The sequence below is a fragment of the Gymnoscopelus microlampas genome (assembly GCF_963454915.1).
Source record: "Gymnoscopelus microlampas genome assembly, chromosome: 1".
In the NCBI taxonomy this organism is placed as follows: domain Eukaryota; kingdom Metazoa; phylum Chordata; class Actinopteri; order Myctophiformes; family Myctophidae; genus Gymnoscopelus; species Gymnoscopelus microlampas.
The window spans coordinates 23,653,092-23,675,477 of record NC_139962.1 but is presented as its reverse complement, the minus strand read 5'-3'; the positions used below and the strand labels follow the sequence as shown (position 1 = coordinate 23,675,477).

The 22,386-nt window shown below is 42.3% G+C and overlaps 1 protein-coding gene across 2 annotated transcripts in view; it reads left to right on the top strand.

The window, feature by feature from the left end:
• The window catches only part of LOC311059614 (semaphorin-4B-like), an 88,037-nt gene that overhangs the window by 19,215 nt on the left and 46,436 nt on the right, over positions 1 to 22,386 (top strand). For both annotated transcript variants that reach the window (XR_014602179.1, XM_084077618.1), the window contains exon 2: positions 8,761 to 9,128. Coding sequence is in view for 1 of the 2 variants with exons in the window: in XM_084077618.1 (XP_083933744.1) it covers positions 9,005 to 9,128 (124 nt within the window). In the remaining variant the exon portion in view is untranslated. The remainder of the gene's footprint in view (positions 1 to 8,760; positions 9,129 to 22,386) is intronic.

Genomic DNA, 22,386 nt, shown 5'->3' with positions numbered 1-22,386 from the left:
AAACCTCCTAACTCCATAGGATCCTCAAAACTGTCGTTCAAACCATCCAACTCCAACTTTGGAGTTGTTTTTTTCCCCATCATTGATTAGAATGACGAAGTCAGACGGAATAAAACACATAATCTCCACATTAATGGTCAAAAACCTCCTAACTGAGCTGTATTTGGGAAAAGTGATGATATAAGGGCACATTCAAGTATCTGACAATGTATAAAGTCACCATACCAACTTTGATGAGGCAGTATAGTGTTGTTCTAAAACCATGTTTTTTTTTCATTTCCTTTAAAGTTAATATTTTGGACATGTTTGGTCCAACATGCCCAAAATGCTGGTTTCTGCCCGACAGCAGAGATCTAATAGTTTAGTTCTCCTGTGCTTTAGATTTAGATTGTCCCATTCATTCCGGGAACGCATCTGTCATTTTAAATTTCTTTGGCTATTAAAACATTGCAGATAAACAAGTAACTTGTAGATCTGATATTTTTGAAAAAACTTTTTAAAAGAAGATTTTTAACTGTCAAATGTCTCAACAAATGTCTTTATTTTTCTGAAAAACTATTTTTGCTATCAGTGGTGCTCAAACCTTTTCTTGTCAAGGACCCCCAAAATTATGTTTTTGGCCTCCGATCTCCATCAAAATATGTTGTTCCAGGGACCCCCCAGAAGCAAAGATTTGAGTTAAAAATGTTTCACTATTTTTCAAAAGTAGCAGATCTACAAGCTTGTAGCGCGGCACCGGAGCCTGTTATTTCTATTTTTTTAATAGCCAAAGTATAAAATATTGGTTTAAGTGGTTACACAGATGCGCTCCTGGTTTAAATGGGTTAAAGGATTGGATGGCAGAACTCCTCCTGTCACCAGGCCCAGCCCGGTGGCCCATTATCTCTGCAAGTGCCAGTCCAAGCCAAAGACTAAACAACAGATGAGTCTTTTGTTTTTATGTAGATGAATTATCAGCCAGCCAATAGACGAGCACAAAGCCAATGTAGTGTATCTACAATATATGGATTAGGGCGGCAGCAACTATAGATTATTTTCTTAGCGATTATTCTGTCAATTACTTGTTTGACTAGTCGAGAAGCATATTTTTTATTTTTTACATTTCAATGAATCGCAGCAAAAATTGTTCTAATAGATGTTTAGAATAAAAAATAAAATAATACATTTATTAGTCTGATTAACCATTTAAGTGCTATTTTATACTTAATTGTTTGGCTAATTGTGCTACTGTTTATGTCGTGGGGAGACATAACATTTTTCTTCAAGGTCTCAAGCTAAAAGGTTTGGGGAACCACTGAGTTAGCCAGCTGGTCAGCATTCTGGCCAGGAGGACCCTCGCCGGTGAACTTGCCGTGACCCAATCGCAAGTGTGGCCACGCCCCTCCCTCCCTCTGTGTGTGTCAATATGTAGGTATAAATAGAGAAGGGGAGGTCAAGAGACTAATGAAGCTGTGTGTCCTGCAGCAATATGGCACCAGAGTGACCTTCCATACATACAAGGAGCAGCAGACCCTGTGTGAGATGAACAGATGGGTTGCTGGGACAGCGGCCACGGAGGGCCATCTGTACAGCAACACCTCCGGTCCAATGTCTGGGATGTTCTTATGATGGTGTAACACCCCGGTCCGGGATTCGAAACCGGGTCAATCCCGCGCTAGCCTAAACGGGAATCCCCCTTGGAGATGAAATTTTGCTTGACGATTAATTGTCACCCAAATAATTGCGATTAACGATTTTAATTGTGTTTCTGTCGTTGAAAACTGGAATATATGAATACAAATTACATTTCTGTTTGGAAGTTGCACAGGGCAGATTTGACCTAACATAAGTATACAAAGAAATCACTTGACATATTTATTAACTTTATTCTTAAAAAAAACCTAAAAACATCAATAGTGGAAAAAGCCGATCTACATGTTCACCAAAGCGGCCGCTCTTACCTCCTGAGCCACAGCCGCACCAGTTAGCAGCGACAGTGATCACAGTACATATGGGGAACTGGCAATGAAAAATGGGGGGAAAAGGAAAAAAAAACGATAAGAAACCTATGAAACAATGGAAATATAAGCAGTGGTTCTGAAATTGGGGGGACCCTCAGGGTTCCTTGAGGGGGTTCCAAATGGATCTTTACAGGTCTGTGCAAATGGAAGCGAATGGACCCTCACAGGTTCATTTAGTTCCATTTGTTCCATTTGCACACTCAGAGTTACGGGGGTCCTTGAAATTAAAACGTTTGAGAACCACTGAGCTGTAGTAGTGATAGTAAGTGACTTGCCCTCCCGTGCTCCTTGCTCACATTGAACAGAACTCACTCTGGTTCTGTGTAAAGACAATAAACATTCACAGTAACCAGTCATTCTGTGGTTTGGATTCCCCAGATACCTGCTGGGTGTTTCCCAACCTGCTGCAGGGTTTTTTTTTCCTTCACATTTGAACACACGTTTCATTTTCATTATCGAGCGTTCCAACTTCCTCTGGCTTGGCAACACAAAGAGCTTTTTCAAAGACGCAAGACGTGGGAATGGGCCTTTTGTTAAACGTAACTATGTATAAAAGACTTAAAACCGATATTTTGAAACACTTGAGTATGCTGGCATTGAAGCCAGGATTTCTGTCTTGACTTTTTCATTCTTATGAAGATAATGGCACCTGGAGAGCATATTAAGAGACCAACTGAAAGGGCATTGTCTTTGGTAGAGTAAGTAGCCGTGACCCATAGGTCAGGAGCCTATATGCTCTTTGCGCAGCGTGAGGCAGCTTGATGTACAAGTATGTCCCCTGGCCATGATGTACAAGTACACCCCCAGCAGGGCAGTGTTGCCGGCTTATTATAAGTGACTTTTTCTGTAGTTGCTTGTAAAAATTGGTAGTTGCAGGTTGCGTTTTTTTTGGACTTCTAAAGTGTGCTTATTTAGGCTTGCTTCCAAAATTATGTAATTGTTATTTAAACCAGTGGTTCTCAAATATTTTCAGGAAAATGTTATGTGCCAGGGAGCATTTGTGAATATATATTCCAAATATATTCCACATTTTATTACAAGAGTTTTTGAAAATGGCAGATCTACAAGCTCACAACGCGTCGCATCGCGACGGGTTGTGAGCTTGCAGATCGGCTATTTTCAAATAGCCGACGCATATAGGTTTAAAGTGCTCATGGTGTGGCTTACGTTGCTTCTTTTGGCTTGTTTTCCTAAGACCTGTTTGCTTATTTTTCTCACAAAATCTGGCAACACCGCCTCAGGGCATGACACTAGTACAGTAGTATGTCACAGGGTCTTGCCCCCAATCTAACCCTCGATGCAGAGTGCCAAGCAGGAGGGCATTGGGTACCATTCTAGTCTTTTGTATGACTCAGCTGTGGATTGAACCCTGACCTCCCATGTGGTCTCAGGGCAGACACTCTAACCACAAGGCCACTGAGCTGGTACTGTATCTTTGACACAGTATGGGAGTGGTAAATGGATTTAGACCTGTATGTGTATTGTGTAGGGCTGGGCAATGTGAACACAATATTTTTAACTAAATACCTCTATCGATATTGTGACGATAATAACATATCTCCAAGCTCACAACCAGACGTGATGTGAGCTTATATATTGGCAACATTTCTACTCTCATAGCACAACATGGATATTGTTATTATTATTATAATACGTATATTCCCTAGCCATACACGGCAGACAGCTCTCTGTGTGATTTGATTGAATAGTGTATTTACTGATAAGAGGTATAGAGCAGGCAGCCGCAGAATATATCATATTTTGACTGTGTGTGAATCATGAGACATCAAATTGGTACTTCAACCCCAGCATGCCAAAAATACCAGATCTACAAGCTCACAACGTGTCGCAACGTGGCACATTGTGAACTTTTAGATTTGCTATTTTTGGTAAAGATACTTTGGTGTACACGGGGAAAAAAGCGGTCCAAGTACAGTTACAACTCAAGTCCGTTTCGCTAAGACTTGAGGGTTGAAGTGGTTATAATGCCGATTTAAAACATTATCCCCACAAAAAGATGTCTAGTCGTGCATCACAGCCCCCGAGAGACGTTCTGTAGCTTATTAAATGTTAAAAGAATAACTGTGCAGTTATATAAGCATCTACCCTGGGAAGGAGATGCAGACGGTGGCGGCGTGACGCACACACACACACACACACACACACACACACACACACACACACACACACACACACACACACACACACACACACACACACACACACACACACACACACACACACACACACACACAGTGTTGCCATACTGAAAGTTCCAGTCTGTGTAGGCAGAGGAAGAAGCACATGTTATTGCATCACAGAGAGATGTCTCCAGTCCATAAGTGTCTCTGTTTAGGGGTGCAGTTAATCGATCTAGATTTAATCTAGTCTCTTAATTGATTATTTAAAAAAAAAAGTGGTTCATGGAGTTGTTGATATAGAGAAAAAATAACATAATAGTAAGAATTACTTTTTTTTTATTGATCGAAATGCTTATTTAGTACCACAAAATGAAAAGAAAAATCATTATAACTGCTTTTTTTAAATATAATTATAACATAATTAATAACTGCATTCATAATTTAATTTGCAAAAATATGATATCTTCTAGTTGCATCCCTACTTGTGTTTCATTCAGCAGAGCAGTAGCAGAGACCGTGGCACAGTGAGGGGTGACAGAGTTCACAGCTGGGGAGAGACGCACGGGAGCAAAGGGGGGACAGTCAGGTGTGACAGCCAAGAGACAGACGCAGACACAGAGGAGGATGACAGGGAATGGAAAACAAGAGGGCGTGTGTGCTTGTTCCGTATAGCATCAGGAGGAGTCGTGTCGGTCGGAGGTGTCCAGGTGCGACCCCAGACTGGGATCAACTCCTTTTGCAGTTTTCTGATCCGGTCTATAGCGGATAATAAATGATCCCCCTCAGACCGATAACATTTGCTGAATCTGACAAGTTGCTTCAAGTATTTCTTGGAATACTTTGGTTGGTACTGTATGTCCATCTTTTATACAACTCGTAGCGCCACTGGCGAGAAAGACTACTCCATACGGCACTGGTGGGGGAACAAAAACAAAGCACCGCCAACCTGAAACCCCTTCCTAGAATTCTAAAGTAGGTGTAGCCTAGACCAGTGATTCTCAAAGTGGGGTCCTGGAAGAGGCATGAGTCTGTAACTCAGAGTGTACAAATGGAACCAAGTGGACTCTTACGGGTACATTTGGTTCCATTTCTACGCTTTCTGAGTTAGTATTTGACTAATTTGGTGTATTGGGGTCCCATAGACAGACAATTGTATCAAATGGGGTTCCGTGGTCTAATGCATGTCAAACTGGGGGTCCTTGAAATGAGAAAGTTTGAGAACCACTGGCCTAGGCCGGATCACACTGGTTCGTAATGAAAACTAGGCTTTTTATGGTGTGGAAAAGCCTGATGACGAGAGGTTAGTGTGACCCGCTGATCCGTAGAGGAGAAGACAGAGATGTAAATAAGAGTGCTGATGTCCCCGTTACCATGGAGACCAAGCTGAATGACAGTGGGACAGGACAGCCAAGGAGGCCAGGTGACCCTCCCTGCTCATTGCACCAGAATTGACTTCGGTATCGATTGTCTGTCTGTCTGTCTAGAGTACGCATGCAGGGACAAGCAGTGGTGGAAGAAGTACTCTTTTTTTTATTACTTAAGTAAAAGTACCTTCACCACAGTGTAGAAATATTCTGTTAAGTAAAAGTGCTGTATTCAGAATTTTACTTGAGTAAAACGTACAATATATGCTTGTAGATATAGTAGAGTAGAAGTATAAAATATTGAAAAATGTAAATACTCAAGTGAAGTAAATGTACCTCCAAATTGCACTCAATTACAGTACTTGAGTAAAGGTACTTGGTTACTTCCCACCACTGGGGACAAGCATCCAGCCTCCCATCTAGCGCGCCCACTGCCAGCCCATCTACATACCCGTCTATCAGGCACACTGTCTGCAAGCTGCCCAGTCGACCCCCCAGCCTGCCAACTGCCATCCTGCCACCCACATAGTCCAACCATGCTGCCTGCTGCCCAGTTAGCAAGACATTTCAATATGAATACCAGCCAGTCACACTGCTATTCACTTAACCAAACAGACAGGCAGGCAGGCAGGCAGGACCAACAATGTGTGTGTAGGTAGGGAGTGGACATAGCCATAAAGTCCTACTTGGCTAACATTCTGTGTAGTATGTCCATGTGCATGTCCTCTCTCACGCGCGCACATGCACGCCATTGTCCTCTCCCAGCGTTTGTTTTATTGGATGTCGTAAATATTGAAATGAGGTCCTGGTGGGAGCTGTTGTGTCACTAGTAGTGACAGAGCTGTCACCCAGAAACGCCATGTGCTGTCCCTGTGTTTACGTTAACGAGCTGTGTTATGTGTCACCGACTGCAGCATGGCCGCTGAACGGAGCACTCCGGCATCGGTTACAACAGGGTAAGACGAGAACAGGATAATCAAACAAGGTTTTTACCTTTTAAATACCCACCCACTCAGGTTTGTCAGGCCTCGGCAATAACTTTGCCTTTACTTATTTGCAGTGGTGGACAAAGTACTCAAGTTACCTAAGTACAGTACTGAAGTAACTTCATTACTGTCCACCACTGCGTATTTGAAGTGGTGTATACCTGTTCTCTGATGTGTTCCAGAGCTCCTATACGCAGACGATCCTGCTTTAGACTACGTTGAGACGTTTATGATGGTTGGAAGACCTATAGAGAAAATGTCTGGCACACACACAGAGAGTCGGAACAGGTGCTGCTCCCTAGCAGCTACTCTATTTGATGTTTTCTTCCCCCAAGAACTAGGAGCATTTACATATTAAAATGATAAATCGCTGAACTCAGCATATCATTTATGCATTGTCGCTGTTGGGTGAAAACCTTGTATATCCAAAAATACGACTTTTCAGGAATTGTCAAAAAGAATGCTGTGTTCCAAATGATACAATCTAGTCACAACTTAAGCTCTTGTTATTACTTTTCATTGGTTCAATAGTTATAAAACCCACAGACAGAATAAACCACTTTCAATTCCACGTTCAAAATTATTTTTAAATGCCAAAAGCTCACAACGCATCACATCACATTGTAAGCTTGTAGATCGGCTATTTTCACTGCTTTTTTGCGACATTTTTATGACGAAGTACATACATTAATTTATGAACGAAAAACATGAAAAGTTGAAATATGGAGATACAAGGTTTCTGCCCGACAGCAACGATATCGCTGGAACCATTGCTGCAGACTCACATTAAAGCCAATAAAATCAAGGCAGCAGCTGCGTTCGCTGTGCGTCCTCAGATAAATTACAGAGTCGTCTTTGAGTCAGCCTCTCTTTCATTTTGCTTCCCCATGTCGCCGCAAAATGGAAGCCAAACTCCCATGTCATCTTCGTGGAGATCTCTCTCTCCCTCTCTCCCTCTCTCTCTCTCTCTGTACGCTGATGACAGCTTAATTAAATGCAGGGGTACAAAATGAAAATGGCTTTTATCTCCCAGAGAGCAAATTAGATGTGTGCTCTGGCCATAACCCTGCGTGGTTTTACCCCATGATACCGTATGATGTGTGAGTTCGTTGAGTCTGCTGGTTGATGGTCTGAGTGGTCATATTTGTTGTTTGTTTCCATGGCAGAGTGGTGACAGGGTGAACATCAATATTTGTTTTTGTTATGTTGGCATTTGGCCCACTATTTGGGCTGTAAGAAATGTTAGTATTTGTTGGACTGAAGTTGGATTGAAGTATGTTCTTTAGATAACTACTATGTTATTTCATCAGATACTATAGGTTTGATGTGTACGCCAGTGCATTTCAAACATTTTGTGGTCAAGGCAATGGGCAAGTGAAAATGTCAAGGCACCCCACCACCGCATAGTCTAAGGGTTCGAATCCAATGTGGTGCATCTGGTTTGGCCGAGCATCTATACGAACCCAATTGGCTGTGCTTGAGGGAGGGAAGCGGTGTGTGGAGAGTGATATGTGTCACTGCACGTACTCCTACGGGCTGGGGGCGGAGCCTGTCAGCCGGGAATGTTGAGCACTAAGTCTTCCCAGTGGGGGCTCCTCACTGGCAGGTGAGCCAGTAGGGTACAATAGCAATGGCAACAAACCGAAATGTGTGGGGGAAACTACAGTATATTTGCAGAGATTAAATGGGTAAAAATAATTGGCAAGTTAAGGCACACCTACATTCATTTAAAAAATAGCTGATCTACAAGCTCACAATGTGTCACATTGCACTCGTTTGGTACACAGCTGTACCGAACACCCTGTAGCAAAACTGTTCGTTATGAGTAGGTGTACCGTTACACCCCTAGTATGTGATAACCAATAAAGCAGTGGTTTTCAAACTGTTTTGGTCAGTACACACTTCCCCTAATTTCTGGATCCAAGTCCCCCCTTTATCCGACTACAACATTTTGCTTAGAATCTTCTGGAAGAGGAAACCATAGACTCTAGCATATGATGCTTTGAATGAATGATACACAATAAGAAATGGAGTGACAGAGTTGAAATGAGTGCTTCTAGAGCATGTTTCACAGCATTTGTTAATCTTTTAACAATAATGAAATATATTTCACTTCCATTTTCCACTTTCTCTCATGTACCACGTGTAGTGCCTCCACATACCCTTATTTGAGAAACGCTACAGTAAAGAACTTTGGCATAGATGTGTCTTTCAAACATTATTCTTGGATCAAACCCGGGCTAATCATTCTTTTCTCCTCTCTGCACAGGTCTCCAATGATGGTCGGGGTTCAGTGACGGTCCATTCGTGGAAGATCACTCTGCTCTTTGTCTTACAAGTACTGTAATAAGGACTGTAGGGGGAGAACACCCCTCCACCCCGCTTCCCCACAGGAGGACAGGAGCCAGAAGATAAACAGTGTGTATTGAAAAACGGCTTCATGAATTCCAAGGAGTCCTGAGCGGAACAGTGTGTGTGTTTGTTTATGTCCGTGTGACGGCTTCACCACCACCATGTGGACGTCAGCTACAGCCGTCCGCTGTTCTCTGGCCGCCGTGCTGCTATTGGCCAGCTGCCTCCTCCAATCACTGACGGCCAGTGAGGATGATGTCACGCCTCGTATCAGCTTCCCGTACAGTAAGTCAGACAGGCGATGGAGCCGTGTTTTAACAGCAACAGTACTGTACGTCCATGCTAGGTCTGTTCACACTGAAAGGTTCTGAACCCAACACAGGGAGGGGTCTGCCCTGTGTGTGTCATAATACACTGGTTCTCAACGTGCGGCCCGGAGAACCCCAGTGGTCCTTGGGGGGACCACTGGGGTTGGGGGGACCACTAAATGATTGATTGTTAGGAACCGAATGGACCGTTATGGGTCCATTTTGTTCCATTTGTATGTTCTCAATCAGCATTTACAGTCAATTGGGGTCCCAACTTCATTGATTGATTGAATACTTTATTAGCATGATTTTTAACTGTACTGGTAGTACAGTCAAAGGTTATGCTAAAAGGATAACACAAAAAGCCCCAGGGGCTTGTGTCCATTGTGATCCTTTCCAGAGATTGACAAAAAAAGAAAAAGTTATCAAATGGGCTGTCAAAGGGGGTCCTTGAAATGAAAGAGTCTGAGAAACACTGTCACATAATGGTGGAAACCTTATGTCCAAAACCTTTTGATTGATTTATTAGTCAGAAATGTAAGCAGCACAAACAGTAAGACATTAAAGGAGAGATCCGGACATGTTAAGTCTTATCATTGATGTGTCGCTAATCACTCACCAACGTAGAAAGGGCCGTTGAGTTATTTCAGAGATTCCCCTGGTGTCCAGTCTGGAGACCCCCCCCCCCCCCCACCATGAATTTTAACATTTTCTTCATTTTTGTGTGTTTTTAGTCTCCCCCACCTCTCTTCTGTTCCAAAAAATACCCGACTTCGAGCATGCAGGCTTTCATAGGCTATCTGTGTTTTTTATGTAAATTGGTCTGAAAACAGTCCGTCAGATTTGTTCCCCCTGCCTACGTCACGTCAGGGAACAATTCCTCCCGTGTTTCAGTTCCAACCAAAAAAATAAATAAAATATTTTTGTTTTTTACTTTTTCCACACAGAACCAGGAGATAACATGCATACAAACTGGCTCAATAGAGCCCCGTGCCAAACAGGACAATGTGGTATTGCAGGTGAAAGTGCTTTATAAGCCAGAGAGAAGTTAGTTGGAATGAGTATATCTGAGGCTTGATTTAGGCTCAACCCTTTTGAAAAACGTTTGAGGGACATAAACAATATGATATTAAATATTATTATTATTTTTTAAATTCATGGTGTAGACCCTTTAACGAGATGACGCAGGGCGCTTGTTTCTTATAGACGCCAGGTTCTATGGAAGAAACAAGCGACCTGCGTCATCTCGTTCTGAACGAACGGTGGCTCGCTCGCGACATTCAGTGCATGTTTGAGTACCATGAGACTCAACGATGAGCAGGAGTAGAGAAAAAAATAACATTGGTTATATTAGGCGAATTTCAGCTTTACACGCGCCTCCCATTATGCCAACCGGGGGGGGTCTCCAGACTGGACACCAGGGGAATCTCTGAAATAACTCAACGTCCCTTTCTACGTTGGTGAGTGATTAGCGACACATCAAAGATAACACTTAACATGTCCGGATCTCTCCTTTAAAGCTAAAAGGATCTGGAATTGTGGTTCCATTGTGGTTCTATGTCATTTTGAGACAATGGAAAAAAATAACCTGTGTTCCAGTTGGTCCAAAGTTATTTACTTTATTTAGTCACAGACTCACAACTCACAAGCTCTTGTTGTTGGTTGAATATCTATAAAAATTCACAGACACTCTTGACCACTTTCACTTTTGAAATATTTCCAAAGTAGAGGAAATCTACTGCATACATGCACGGAAGCACAGTGCGACCACAATTTATCAATAAGTTGGCATAAATACATGCAATTTAAACGTTGCACCCTGGGGACTTTTAATGACAGATTAATATTCTAGATGCTATGTTGTGGTGGCAGCTGCCAAGCTGTCTAATGAAAGAATTTACAGTGTTTAAAAGTGTTTACAGTGTTGTGCCCTGAGGCTGTTGGATAGAAAAACATGGACTGATATGAGCTTGGCACAACATCTGACTACTTAACCACTTAAACCCCATACATTGTTGAGTGGAGTCCCTCAGAGCGTATGTTCTCTGTTCTGTTTTTCGCTCTACATCAAATATCTTCGCTGAAAATAGCAGATTGACAAGCTTGTCGATCTGCTATTTTCGTGTTTTTAATTTTATTTTATATTAAATAATAATAATAACAAGAAGTAGTCGATTTTAAAGTTGAATGGGCTTATATAGGAGCCCATTTTTTTTAAGTAAAAAAATAGCAGACCTAATACCTGCATTGTGGTGCATTCACATCAAATGCCCAAAGTGACTTTCTTTCACACCCTGAAACCCACAGTAGCGTTGTTGCTGCCTTTTGCCATTTTCCACTAGAGAGCATAATACTAGCTTATCTGAGTCCAATGGTTTGTCAAATAACTTTACCCGCTAATTCATGGCCATGGCTGCCAGGCATGTAGACTGCTTTAACACCTAATGTCATCATTATGTCTAATTATTACACGCACATGTACACGCACGCATGTAGAGACACACACACACACACACACACACACACACACACACACACACACACACACACACACACACACACACACACACACACACACACACACACACACACACACACACACACACACACACACACACGCACTGCTCATTACTCTAACCTTGGGTTAGGCATTATGAGTAATTTAAAAACAAGACACTGGTCTTCCTCTACTTGTTTACGCTCAACAGGCTAACAGCTTTGACTGATGCATTGTGGGAGTTTGATAAACAAGGCAGCTGTTGACATGTGGCTTTGCGGATAAAACTGATTTATAGTCATTTTGTGTCAACAAAGACATAACCATGGTTTTAGCATACCATGTTGCAATTATTATTATTATTATTTGGACAGCTTTGTAGTGTACCATGAAATCATTAGTGTTTTATGCAAATGTCATCATTTAGGCCAGTGCTTTTCAAACTTTCTGTGTCCAAGGAACACCAATGGGCCAAGTCCAAATCTCAAGGCATACCTGTTTTCATAGAGAAGAGAAAAGAAAAAAAAAACGACCTGCAAGCTCACAGTGCGCTACATTGTGAGCTTGAGTGTTATCGCTATTAAAAAAGAATGATACAAAAATAACAAAATAGTAACAAAAAGTAACAAAATAACATGGCCAAAATAGGGATGCCAGGTTGAAAGTGGGTATAGAATTTGTCTCTGTATTGGGAAATGAGTGCACACAAAGTACTCATAAACTAAAAATAATTCATAGCTCTTGTGTAGTTATATATAATTCATGCATTTTTGTTTAGTTGTACATTGCAATAATAATAATAATAATAATAATGTGTTGTCAGTCACACCTGGACTTGTGTCATGGCACACCAGTGTTCCTCCACACATCATTTGAGAACCACTGATTTAAACCACCATGTCCAGTCTGCAGCAAGTACCAGGGCTGTTTTTGTCTGTTACTGTAGTCCTATATGTATTTACATTAGGTGAGTGTATACAGAGTGATTAGTACTGTATGTATTTACAGTAGGTGAGTGTGTACAGTGTTCTTGGTATTGTAGTACTGTATGTATTTACAGTAGGTGAGTGTGTATGTACAGTCTACAGTGTTTTTAGTAGTGTCCTGTATGTATTTACAGTAGGTAGAGTGTATACAACTGCTGTGTGTATTTACAGTAGGTGAGTGTGTACAGTGGGTGTAATCACAACATGTCTGAACTTGGCATTTCTTGCTCAGATTAAAGTGGGTGAAGGATTGTTTTTCTCAGCTTTCAGCCAACAACACAACACAACACAACACATGGCCTACTGCAATCCATGCACAACATCATGATCATAACATCTACACTCTACAGCACAAACGTTTTCGTGTCAAGGACCCCTCCCCCGCATCTGAAAATGTTTTGTGCCAAGGACCCCCAGAAGAGAAGATTTGTGTTAAAACATTCAAAAAGAATTCAAACTCTTCCAACTTTTTCGAGATTTTTGTTTTATTTAAAAAAAAAAATCAACACGTTTCAAAAATACCCCCAGAAGAGAAGATTTGTGTACCTAAAACATTAAAAAATAATTCAAACTCTTCCAACATTTTCGAGATTTTTGTATTATTTAAAAAAAAAAATTCAACACGTTTGTGTTAAAACATTCAAAAATAATTCAATCTACAACCTCACAACGCGTAGCGATTTGACATGTGAGCATGTATTTTCGCTATTTGTCGTACAGGAATTGTATAGATCTGGTTAGAGGTGGTTAACATGTCTGAAAAACAAAAGTCTGTTTGTGGGTGCGTGTGTGTGTGTGCGCACATGTGGTGGGCCTCAGCCTTTCCTCAGATGTTCCTTGGAGCCCCCCACTGTAAGGAAAAAAAGGTTGGGAACCACTGTGCTAACTAACACACTGCCACTGTATCCTCCACTGTATGCTCAATTCAAGGTTCAAGACTTATATTGTTACATCTTGTATACGGGTACACAGCAGTCTTCAATTGAATGCCATTGCCAGGCGACGGACACTCAAACATGCAAAGTGTGGGGACCTCAAGACCCCTTAAACCTGCATGACGGTTTAAATAGTCCACAAGAACATGAGGGGGGTGGGGACCCCTGAAACCTGCATGTCGGTTTGTATAGTCCACAAGAACATGAGGGGGGGGTTGGGACCCCATTTTAGTGTGAGAGAGTGGTCCCTTCTTTCTCCATAACCTTTTTCCTGGAAAGACATCTCCTCTTTCTCTCCATGTCTCTCTCTCTCTCTCTGTCTCTCTGTCTCTCTCTCCTTCTCCTCTCCCTAATGAGCGAGTATGAGCGAGTTAATCTACCATGTGTAATGAGTGGAGCTTTTGTGGTCGTTGCAGTAAGGCAGGGCACTTCACTTCTGTTATTCATTATGTCTCTTCTTACTACGGGGGAAAGAGAAACGGCCTCAATAGATCGTGGTATACAGTGCACGAGGCAGGAGGCAACGTGCACATTGTTCTGTCCATACCGTAGCTCAGTTCACAGCCTAGAAGTTTAACATAGAAGTCAGGCTTCCCATATCAGAACCACCACTGCATCAAATGTCTCCCTGGACATGTAGGCTAATATCCGTCTTGAGTTAAAGGTGCTGTAAGTGAGACGGGGCCCTCCCCGTTTCTCCAGTTCTTTTGTAAACAGAAAATACATTTTCAGGTGGGTTACAATTGTCATCCTATCAGGAGAGATAATCAGCTTGTGTTCCAGTTCCAATGTTGTTGTTTTGTTTGCTTTTTTGTGTCCTTACTTCCAATTTCACTTGTTTAACCCATATCCTGTATGACTTCTCTCTAAATTGGTCTCCCGGCCTGAAAATGTATTTTCTGATTTCTAAAGAGCTGGACAGACAGAGAGACCTGTCAACCCTGTTACAGAACAAACTCCAATACGTATAAACACTTATTTTAACAAACAATATCGCTTACAGCACCTTTAACATATTCATCCATACCGATTGGTTAAAATAACCTTTTATTCATCAAAATAAGTTCCTGTTTGCAGCTTTAAAGCTGAATTATGTATGTTCTTGTGGTGAATAAAGTGGTTGTTTTTGGTCTCCCTGCTCTTCTATTGAGACATTTAGATCCTGTGTCTTGGTTAGACATGACCTTTGAGTCTGACACAATCCTGTTTCTGGTTTGACACAAATTCAATTTCTCTCCAGAGCAAGCAGGCATGCAGGTAGTATTAGGTCAGTGGTAAACATTGCAGCAGTTTGTGCAGGAGGCTTACAACTTTAAGGCTGTAATGTATTTCAAGCTTCTTCAGATATACACAGTGGAGCGCTAGTCAAAATACCAAAGCAAGGGTATGGCCTGCAATGATTTTCCAAACAATAACATGGAATATAAATGCTATGTAGTGTGACACCTCATCATATCTGTGGTAAGTTTAAAAACAGGTCAACAGGACGGAATGTTTTCAATCTCACTGCATTCACACTAATAAATCAAAACGCTCCTTGGAGCGAGACCAGCAAACCGAGCGTGCAGTGCGTGCCCACTGTGTGTGCGCTCACACACACACTTTCAGGAGACATTGTGCGCTTTCTCTCATGCATGCTAATCCACTGACCTTGGCACTTTGTAGATTGTAGAGCAGAAAGAGACCGTGTGTGTTACTATACAGTGTCCCCACAACTATAGTTGAATTGGAGACACATTTAGAGACATTGTGAGGACAATTTTCCTGGTCCTCACGAGAAATGTTTGTTTCACTTTTTTATTTGTTTTATTCAGGTTGGGGTTAAGTTAAGGATTAGGCATTTGAGTTATACCTGATTTACTACTTAAGTTGCGCGCTGGTGTCTCACACCGAAAACAGCCGATCTACTAGCTCACAACAAGCGTTTGAGCTTGTAGATCGGCTATTTTTCGCTTTAGGGTTACCGTTTTTACATTTGGGTAAAAAATGGCAAACAAAAAAAATAATCATAAAATCACTGTTCTAAAACGCTGATGTCCTCACAAGTATAGTAATACGAATGTGTGTGTCTGTGTCAGGCCAAACGCTGGTGAGGTTTTAGCTATGCTCCGGTACCCACCTAAGGCCAGGCAAGGACACGCCTGCCGCTTCTGAAAGAGAGAAAAAACAAAACCGCCCCCGCTGGCTTCCAGCTGAGGTGGCACAAGTCACAAGCGCCTCAATATAGCAGCGTAACCGCAGCAACAATGGCACATAATTGCTGCGCCTAAGCACCGTGCATCTCAGACAAATCAAATGGCCTCATCGCCTCCTCCGCGCTTCAGGGAAGGTATATGAACGTATATGAACACACAGAGAATGCCTCGCTTCAGGGAACATATATGGACAGACACAGACCGCAGGCTGTTGCAGATTTAGATAAATGTAATGCTTGATTAGATGAGAATGGGACTCATTGGGGAGAGTTGATAGTCGCTGAAGAATGGCATGAAGGAATGCAAGTTAATAATGAATAATTAGACTCATTTCATCCCGTGGGGGAAATTCACTTTTCAGCTTCACCCAGCTGAGTGCTTCTGAAGTGGTCTTACTGAGGGGGTAGATAGGGGTTGAGTGTCTTGCTTAGGGACACACCTCACCATGGCTGGGAATCCAAACTTGACTTTGTTTCCCAGACGGCCTCTCTACCCATTCAGATATGATGACCGCCCCAGTTCAGGAAAAAGCCGAAAATAGATCATTGTAGATCGAGCTTGTAGATCGAGCCTGTAGATCCCCTTGTAGTTTGGCTATTTTCGGCTTGTGACAATAATCGCAATTATTTGAGTTAATCGCCATTATTTTGCATAATCGTCATAATCGTTTCCATGTTGAAAAAAAATCTTTTATTTTAAAATATTTTCAAAAACAGTGGAAATAGTGAAATCCACTACTTTTACTAGAGTATGAAATTATTCAATATGACCGTTTTGAAGAGTACATCATTTATTTGAATTATTGGTCGTTTCTTTGTATATTCATGTTTGTCATATTTGCCCCGTGCATTGTTTGTTTACAAAGCCAACAGAAATGTAATGTATATGTTCCAATGTTCAATGGGAAAAACACAATTAAAATGGTTATACACAATTTTCTGTACGACAATTAATTGTCAAAGAAAATTCCATGACAGTGACAGCCCTATATGTGTGACACAGGTTGTGTGGTTGACCTCATAGCATTTCCCATTGGACTACTGTATGTGTGTATATGCACACTAGTAAAATCCCTCAGTGTTCCTTTAACTCTGAGCGTGTAGAAGTAGAGACAGTTTTGCAGTTCAGGAAGCCTGGCAGTGACAGCAGACAGACCTGTGTGATGCTCCAGTGCTTATATATCCTCACGCTTAACTTTGTGCTGACTTGAGTTCAGAGCAAAGCACAGGGTAACCCCCTGTTCCCTTTTTAACCTGTCTAGAGGCAGGCACGGACTCACACACACACACACACACACACACACACACACACACACACACACACACACACACACACACACACACACACACACTGAGGGGTGAAAGGACAGTGTTTGTATGCTTTGGTAGCACTCTGAGACTTTTAAATCCAATCCAAATTGAGATCATGCAGAGAGCAGTGAGGCACTCTGCTGACTCACTGAAGATGTGCATGCACATACACACTCGTTTTACAATACTTGTGAAGACATCAACATTTTAATATGTTGATTTTATGACTTGCACTTGTACTGTTTTTCTTTGCCATTTTTATCCCTAGCCGTAAGGCGAAAATAGCAGACCTGGAAGCTCACGGCGCATCGCTTGCAAGCTTGTACCGGCGTGTATTTAAGTATAAATCAGACTTGATTTGATTTGATTAGACTTTATACAGGAAAAACACATGCTACATCATGTTCATCGGAGAAACGTCAAGGATACAAACACAAGAAAGTCGGAAGACATAACTTCAACCTCAGCCCCTAAACCTACCCTCCTAGCCCTATCGCCAACCTGAATCTTTAACCCTAAAACAACAATTTCTCTCGGTCCTCACAATGTCTATTTCTCAAATGGTACTATAATTTTGAGGACATTTGGTCCTCACAAGTATAGTAACACGCACACACACACACACACACACACACACACACACACACACGCACACGCACACGCACACAGAGTAAATGATGGTAAGGCAGATGGATGCATTGCCAGGTGGTTCAGCATGACTCCAGCCATCAGAAAATCCTTGTGCAAGCCCTGTGTAAGAGGAGTGGATTTAGACATGGACACACACACACGCGCACACACTCACGTGCAGTGGATTTAGAAATGGTTGTGTGGGCAAACACGCACATCTTAGGTTAAGTCCACTTGGCAGCACCATGTGATCCAGCCAGTCCTAACGTGATGTGTGGGTTGAGTGATCTAGATATCCCGCTAAATAAAATAAACACTCCGGATTTAGAACATCTTGAGGGAAATTTGGAAATACTGGAATTCCCTGAGTCATCGTCATTAACCTACAATAAATTGTATAATACACTAAATCGATTAGTCTGAAGACCTGAAGCCGATTCTACATGTGTCCTAAATCCCTACAGTATTATGAACCCCCCCCCCCCCCCCCCAGAAGCAAAGATTTGAGTTAAAATGTTCAGTAGCAGATCTACAAGCTCGTAGCGCGGCGCTATGAGCTTGTATATCTTCTATTTTTAGCGGTGCCAGCCGCTCTACTCTTGACTATGTCCGTCCGTATGTCCGTTTGTCCGTTATGTCCGTTTGAGCACGGGCTTTAAACAGCTATAACTCCAGTTGGCAGCATGCCAGCAAGTCCAAATTTGGTATGTGGACTTACACCACCAATTGGGACGAGCATTGATTGCTGAAGCCCCGCCCCGCCCTATTATAGCGCCACCAGGAGACCACTGGCTCGGATGTCCGTTTGAGCACGGGCTTTAAACAGCTATAACTCCAGTTGGCAGCATGCCAGCAAGTCCAAATTTGGTATGTGGACTTACACCACCAATTGGGACGAGCATTGATTGCTGAAGCCCCGCCCCGCCCTATTATAGCGCCACCAGGAGGCCACTGGCTTTAAACAATGCTTTACACAGCTATAACTCCAGTTCGCATGCCAGCAACTCCAAATTTGGTATGTGGACTTACACCACCAATTGGGACGAGCATTGATTGCTGAAGCCCCGCCCCGCCCTATTATAGCGCCACCAGGAGGCCACTGGCTTTAAACAGCGCTTTACACAGCTATAACTCCAGTTCGCAGCATGCCAGCAAGTCCAAATTTGGTATGTGGACTTAGACCACCAATAGGGACGAGCATTGATTGCTGAAGCCCCGCCCCGCCCTATTATAGCGCCACCAGGAGGCCACTGGCTTTAAACAGCTATAACTCCAGTTTGCAGCATATGCCACCAAGTCCAACTAATACCACCAATAGGGACCAACTGTAATTACATAAGCCCCGCCCCCTCTGTCTTCCCATTGGCTGGGCTTTAAACAGCCATAACTCCAGTTCACAGCATGCTACTGAGTACAAATTTGGTACGTGGACTCAGACCACCAATAGGGACGAACTGAAATGTAGTAAGCCCCGCCCCCTCTGTCTTCCTATTGGCTGGGCTTTAAACAGCCATAACTCCAGTTAGCAGCATGCCACCCAGTCCGAATTTGGTTTGTGGACTTACACCACCAATAGGGACGAGCATTAATTGCTGAAGCCCCGCCCCGCCCTATTATAGCGCCACCAGGAGGCCACTCATCAAAGGCACCGCTTCCTTCACACAGGGTGCGATTTTGAATAGCCAAAGTGTAAAATAATGCTTTTTAGCTCAAATCAAAAAATGACACATATGTTCCAGGTCTTAATGGGTTAACCAATTAAGCCTGTGTGAGCCTGTGTGTTTGTCTTTTAGATCAGCTATTTCAGCTAGTTTAAAAAAACAAGCTATATTTTTTTTTTAACTAAATTGATATTTTTTGTATGAATTATATTATATATATTATCATTTATTAAATCAATTAGTTTGATTAATTGTTGCTCCCCTAATGTCTGATGGAATTTATACACAACAGGTGCAGACAAGCCTAGTATGGTGTGCAGGTGGTGTAGTTATATATCAGTTCCTTCTGTCAGTCAATGTCTGTCTGTCTCTCTCTCACACAGACAAACACAGACATGCATATGTGTAAGTGTGTATACATACACTCAAGCATTCAGAGTTTAATATTTGGAGGGAGACAGACAGACAGACCGAAGCACTCTACTTCAGTGCTCTGAACGGGTGGGCGGGCGCCACCAACCCAAGTGCATTCTGGGATGTCACTGTAAGAGCTGATAATTACAGACCAGCACATCACGGCTGTCTCAGTGTCTCTGCTCATAGTGCCATGGCTCGCTATTGAGTGTCTACACACACACACACACACACACACACACACACACACACACACACACACACACACACACACACACACACACACACACACACACACACACACACACACACACACACACACACACACACACACACACACACACACACACAAAGTGGCATGGTCGCTCTGAGTGTCTGCTAAAAGCCTCCATTGTACTGTATCCAGTATTTTATGTACCGGTACTTGTTACCTCATGTTTTGAATAGCCGGGGTGTGTGTGTGGTCATCCATGTGTGGACCAAAAACAGGTTTTAGAGGTACGGTTATAATTATTAAAGATTCAGGTTAGGATTAGGCATCTAGGGTTTAGGGGTAAGGTGGAAAATGGCACACACAAAAATAGTACAAATGGTATTTTTAACGGAAAATTGCTTTTGAGCTCCCCAAGGGGATATACTGTAAAATACAAACGCGTGTGTCTTGAAAGCTGTCCTGTGTGCGTGCGTGTGTGTGTGTGTGTGTGTGTGTGTGTGCGTGCGCGTGTGAGTGTGTGTGTGTCAGGTCGTGTGTACGTGTGTCATCATTAACTTCTCTCTGCTGCATAATCCCCACACAGCAAACACAGACATATAGACTGTCAATCATCATCGCTTCTTATCTGCAAGGTGCAGCCGTTGCATGCATGCAACACACACCTGCACCCACACACACACACACACACACACACACACACACACACACACACACACACACACACACACACACACACACACACACACACACACACACACACACACACACACACAGAGAGCTCCATCAGGCTACATATCGTCGCTGTCGGGCAGAAACCTTCTATGCTCGTAACTGTTACTTTTCAGGAAATGTAAAAAATAATCTTTGTTCCAATGGATCCAATGTAGTTATTTAATCACAAGCTCTTGTTAATACTCGTTGCTGTCAGGCGGAAATTTCATCTCCATATTTTAACTTTTTGTGTTTTTTCATTAAATTAATTAATTGAATTTGAATCCTGATACATTACAGTTTTTGGACATTTCCACCAGACAGACATACTTTTCTTTGGTTCAACATTTAGAATGCCTACAGACAGACTGAACCAACTTTCACTTTTAGAAAAAAAGTTTTTTTTTTTTTAAATAAGCCAATCTACAAGTGAGCTTGTAAATCGAAAAAAACATAAAAAGTTGCAATATGGAGATGCAAGGTTTCTGCCTGACTGCGGCAATATAGTATCTCTGTATAAGCACACACACACCTACACTGACACTCCCATCTAATGTCATGATAGCGGAGCGTCAACTCTCATTTATCACAGCAAGAACTGAACAGTGAACACAGCACGTTATCACCGTGGTGCGACGGGGTATAAATGAAGCCTGTCAGTGCGCATGCTTTGTTGTCAACTGAATGTAAAAAGCCCTAGGCGTGTGTTGACGGCTCTTTTTATTTCCCTCTACACCAAATCCCTTCACCAAAAATAGGCGTTCTACAAGGTCACCTTGTAGTTGGGCTATTTTCGCAGAATGTTTGCCCCAGAATAGGGAGGCCAGGGTTCATGTGGTTAAAGTCTGATTTATTGTACTTAGTTGTATGAAAGAGTATAAATGTTAAGCTTTATAAAGTATAAACTGTAAAAAAGCAACCCTCACATGTGAAACTGTGGAAGCCTTGGAACGTGTGTGTATTGTTGGGTGGGTGTGTGCTTGTACTGGACAGAGCTACAGAGAGTTTGGATCAAGGTTCTTCTTGTGTTCGTATGATTTAGTGAATTGAAATGAATATCAGCTGTGCTGGCTATGCAGTCTCCCCTCTCCTCTCCTCTCCTCTCTGTCCTGAGTGCCCCCATGTCTTGTGACTTGGCTTGGTTAGTTAATCTGCGGCCTTTTAACCCATTAAGACCTGAGGTCAATTCTAAAAATGTGTGTTAACAGTTTTATATTGTTATAAATATTTTGTTTCAGGGGACCTCCAGAAGCAAAGATTTGAGTTACAAATGTTCGCTTTAAAACAATATATATATATAAAGATTTTCACACATTTTCACGATTTTTAAAAAATTGCACACAAACTGCTCATAGCACTCGGTGCTGCGCTATGAGCCTAACACACACACCCTCCCTCCCTGGCTCACTCTTCAACTCAACAATTAGACGCATAGACCAATTATTTGTTTACCAACATTGAGACTGGATGCACAGGTGATTGTTTCACACAATCAATTCTCAACCTGTTGTTTCAGGGTGTGCTCAGCTGGTTTCAGTGCACCCCAACCCCCTCTTGTGTGTTGGCTGGTGAGGCGCGTCCTAGCGAGACCTGATAGAATGGGTTTCATTTGCATACTGGTTGCACGCATACTGGTTCTTATCAGTGTGACGTTGTCTGTTAAGGGGTCTAATAGCCATCCC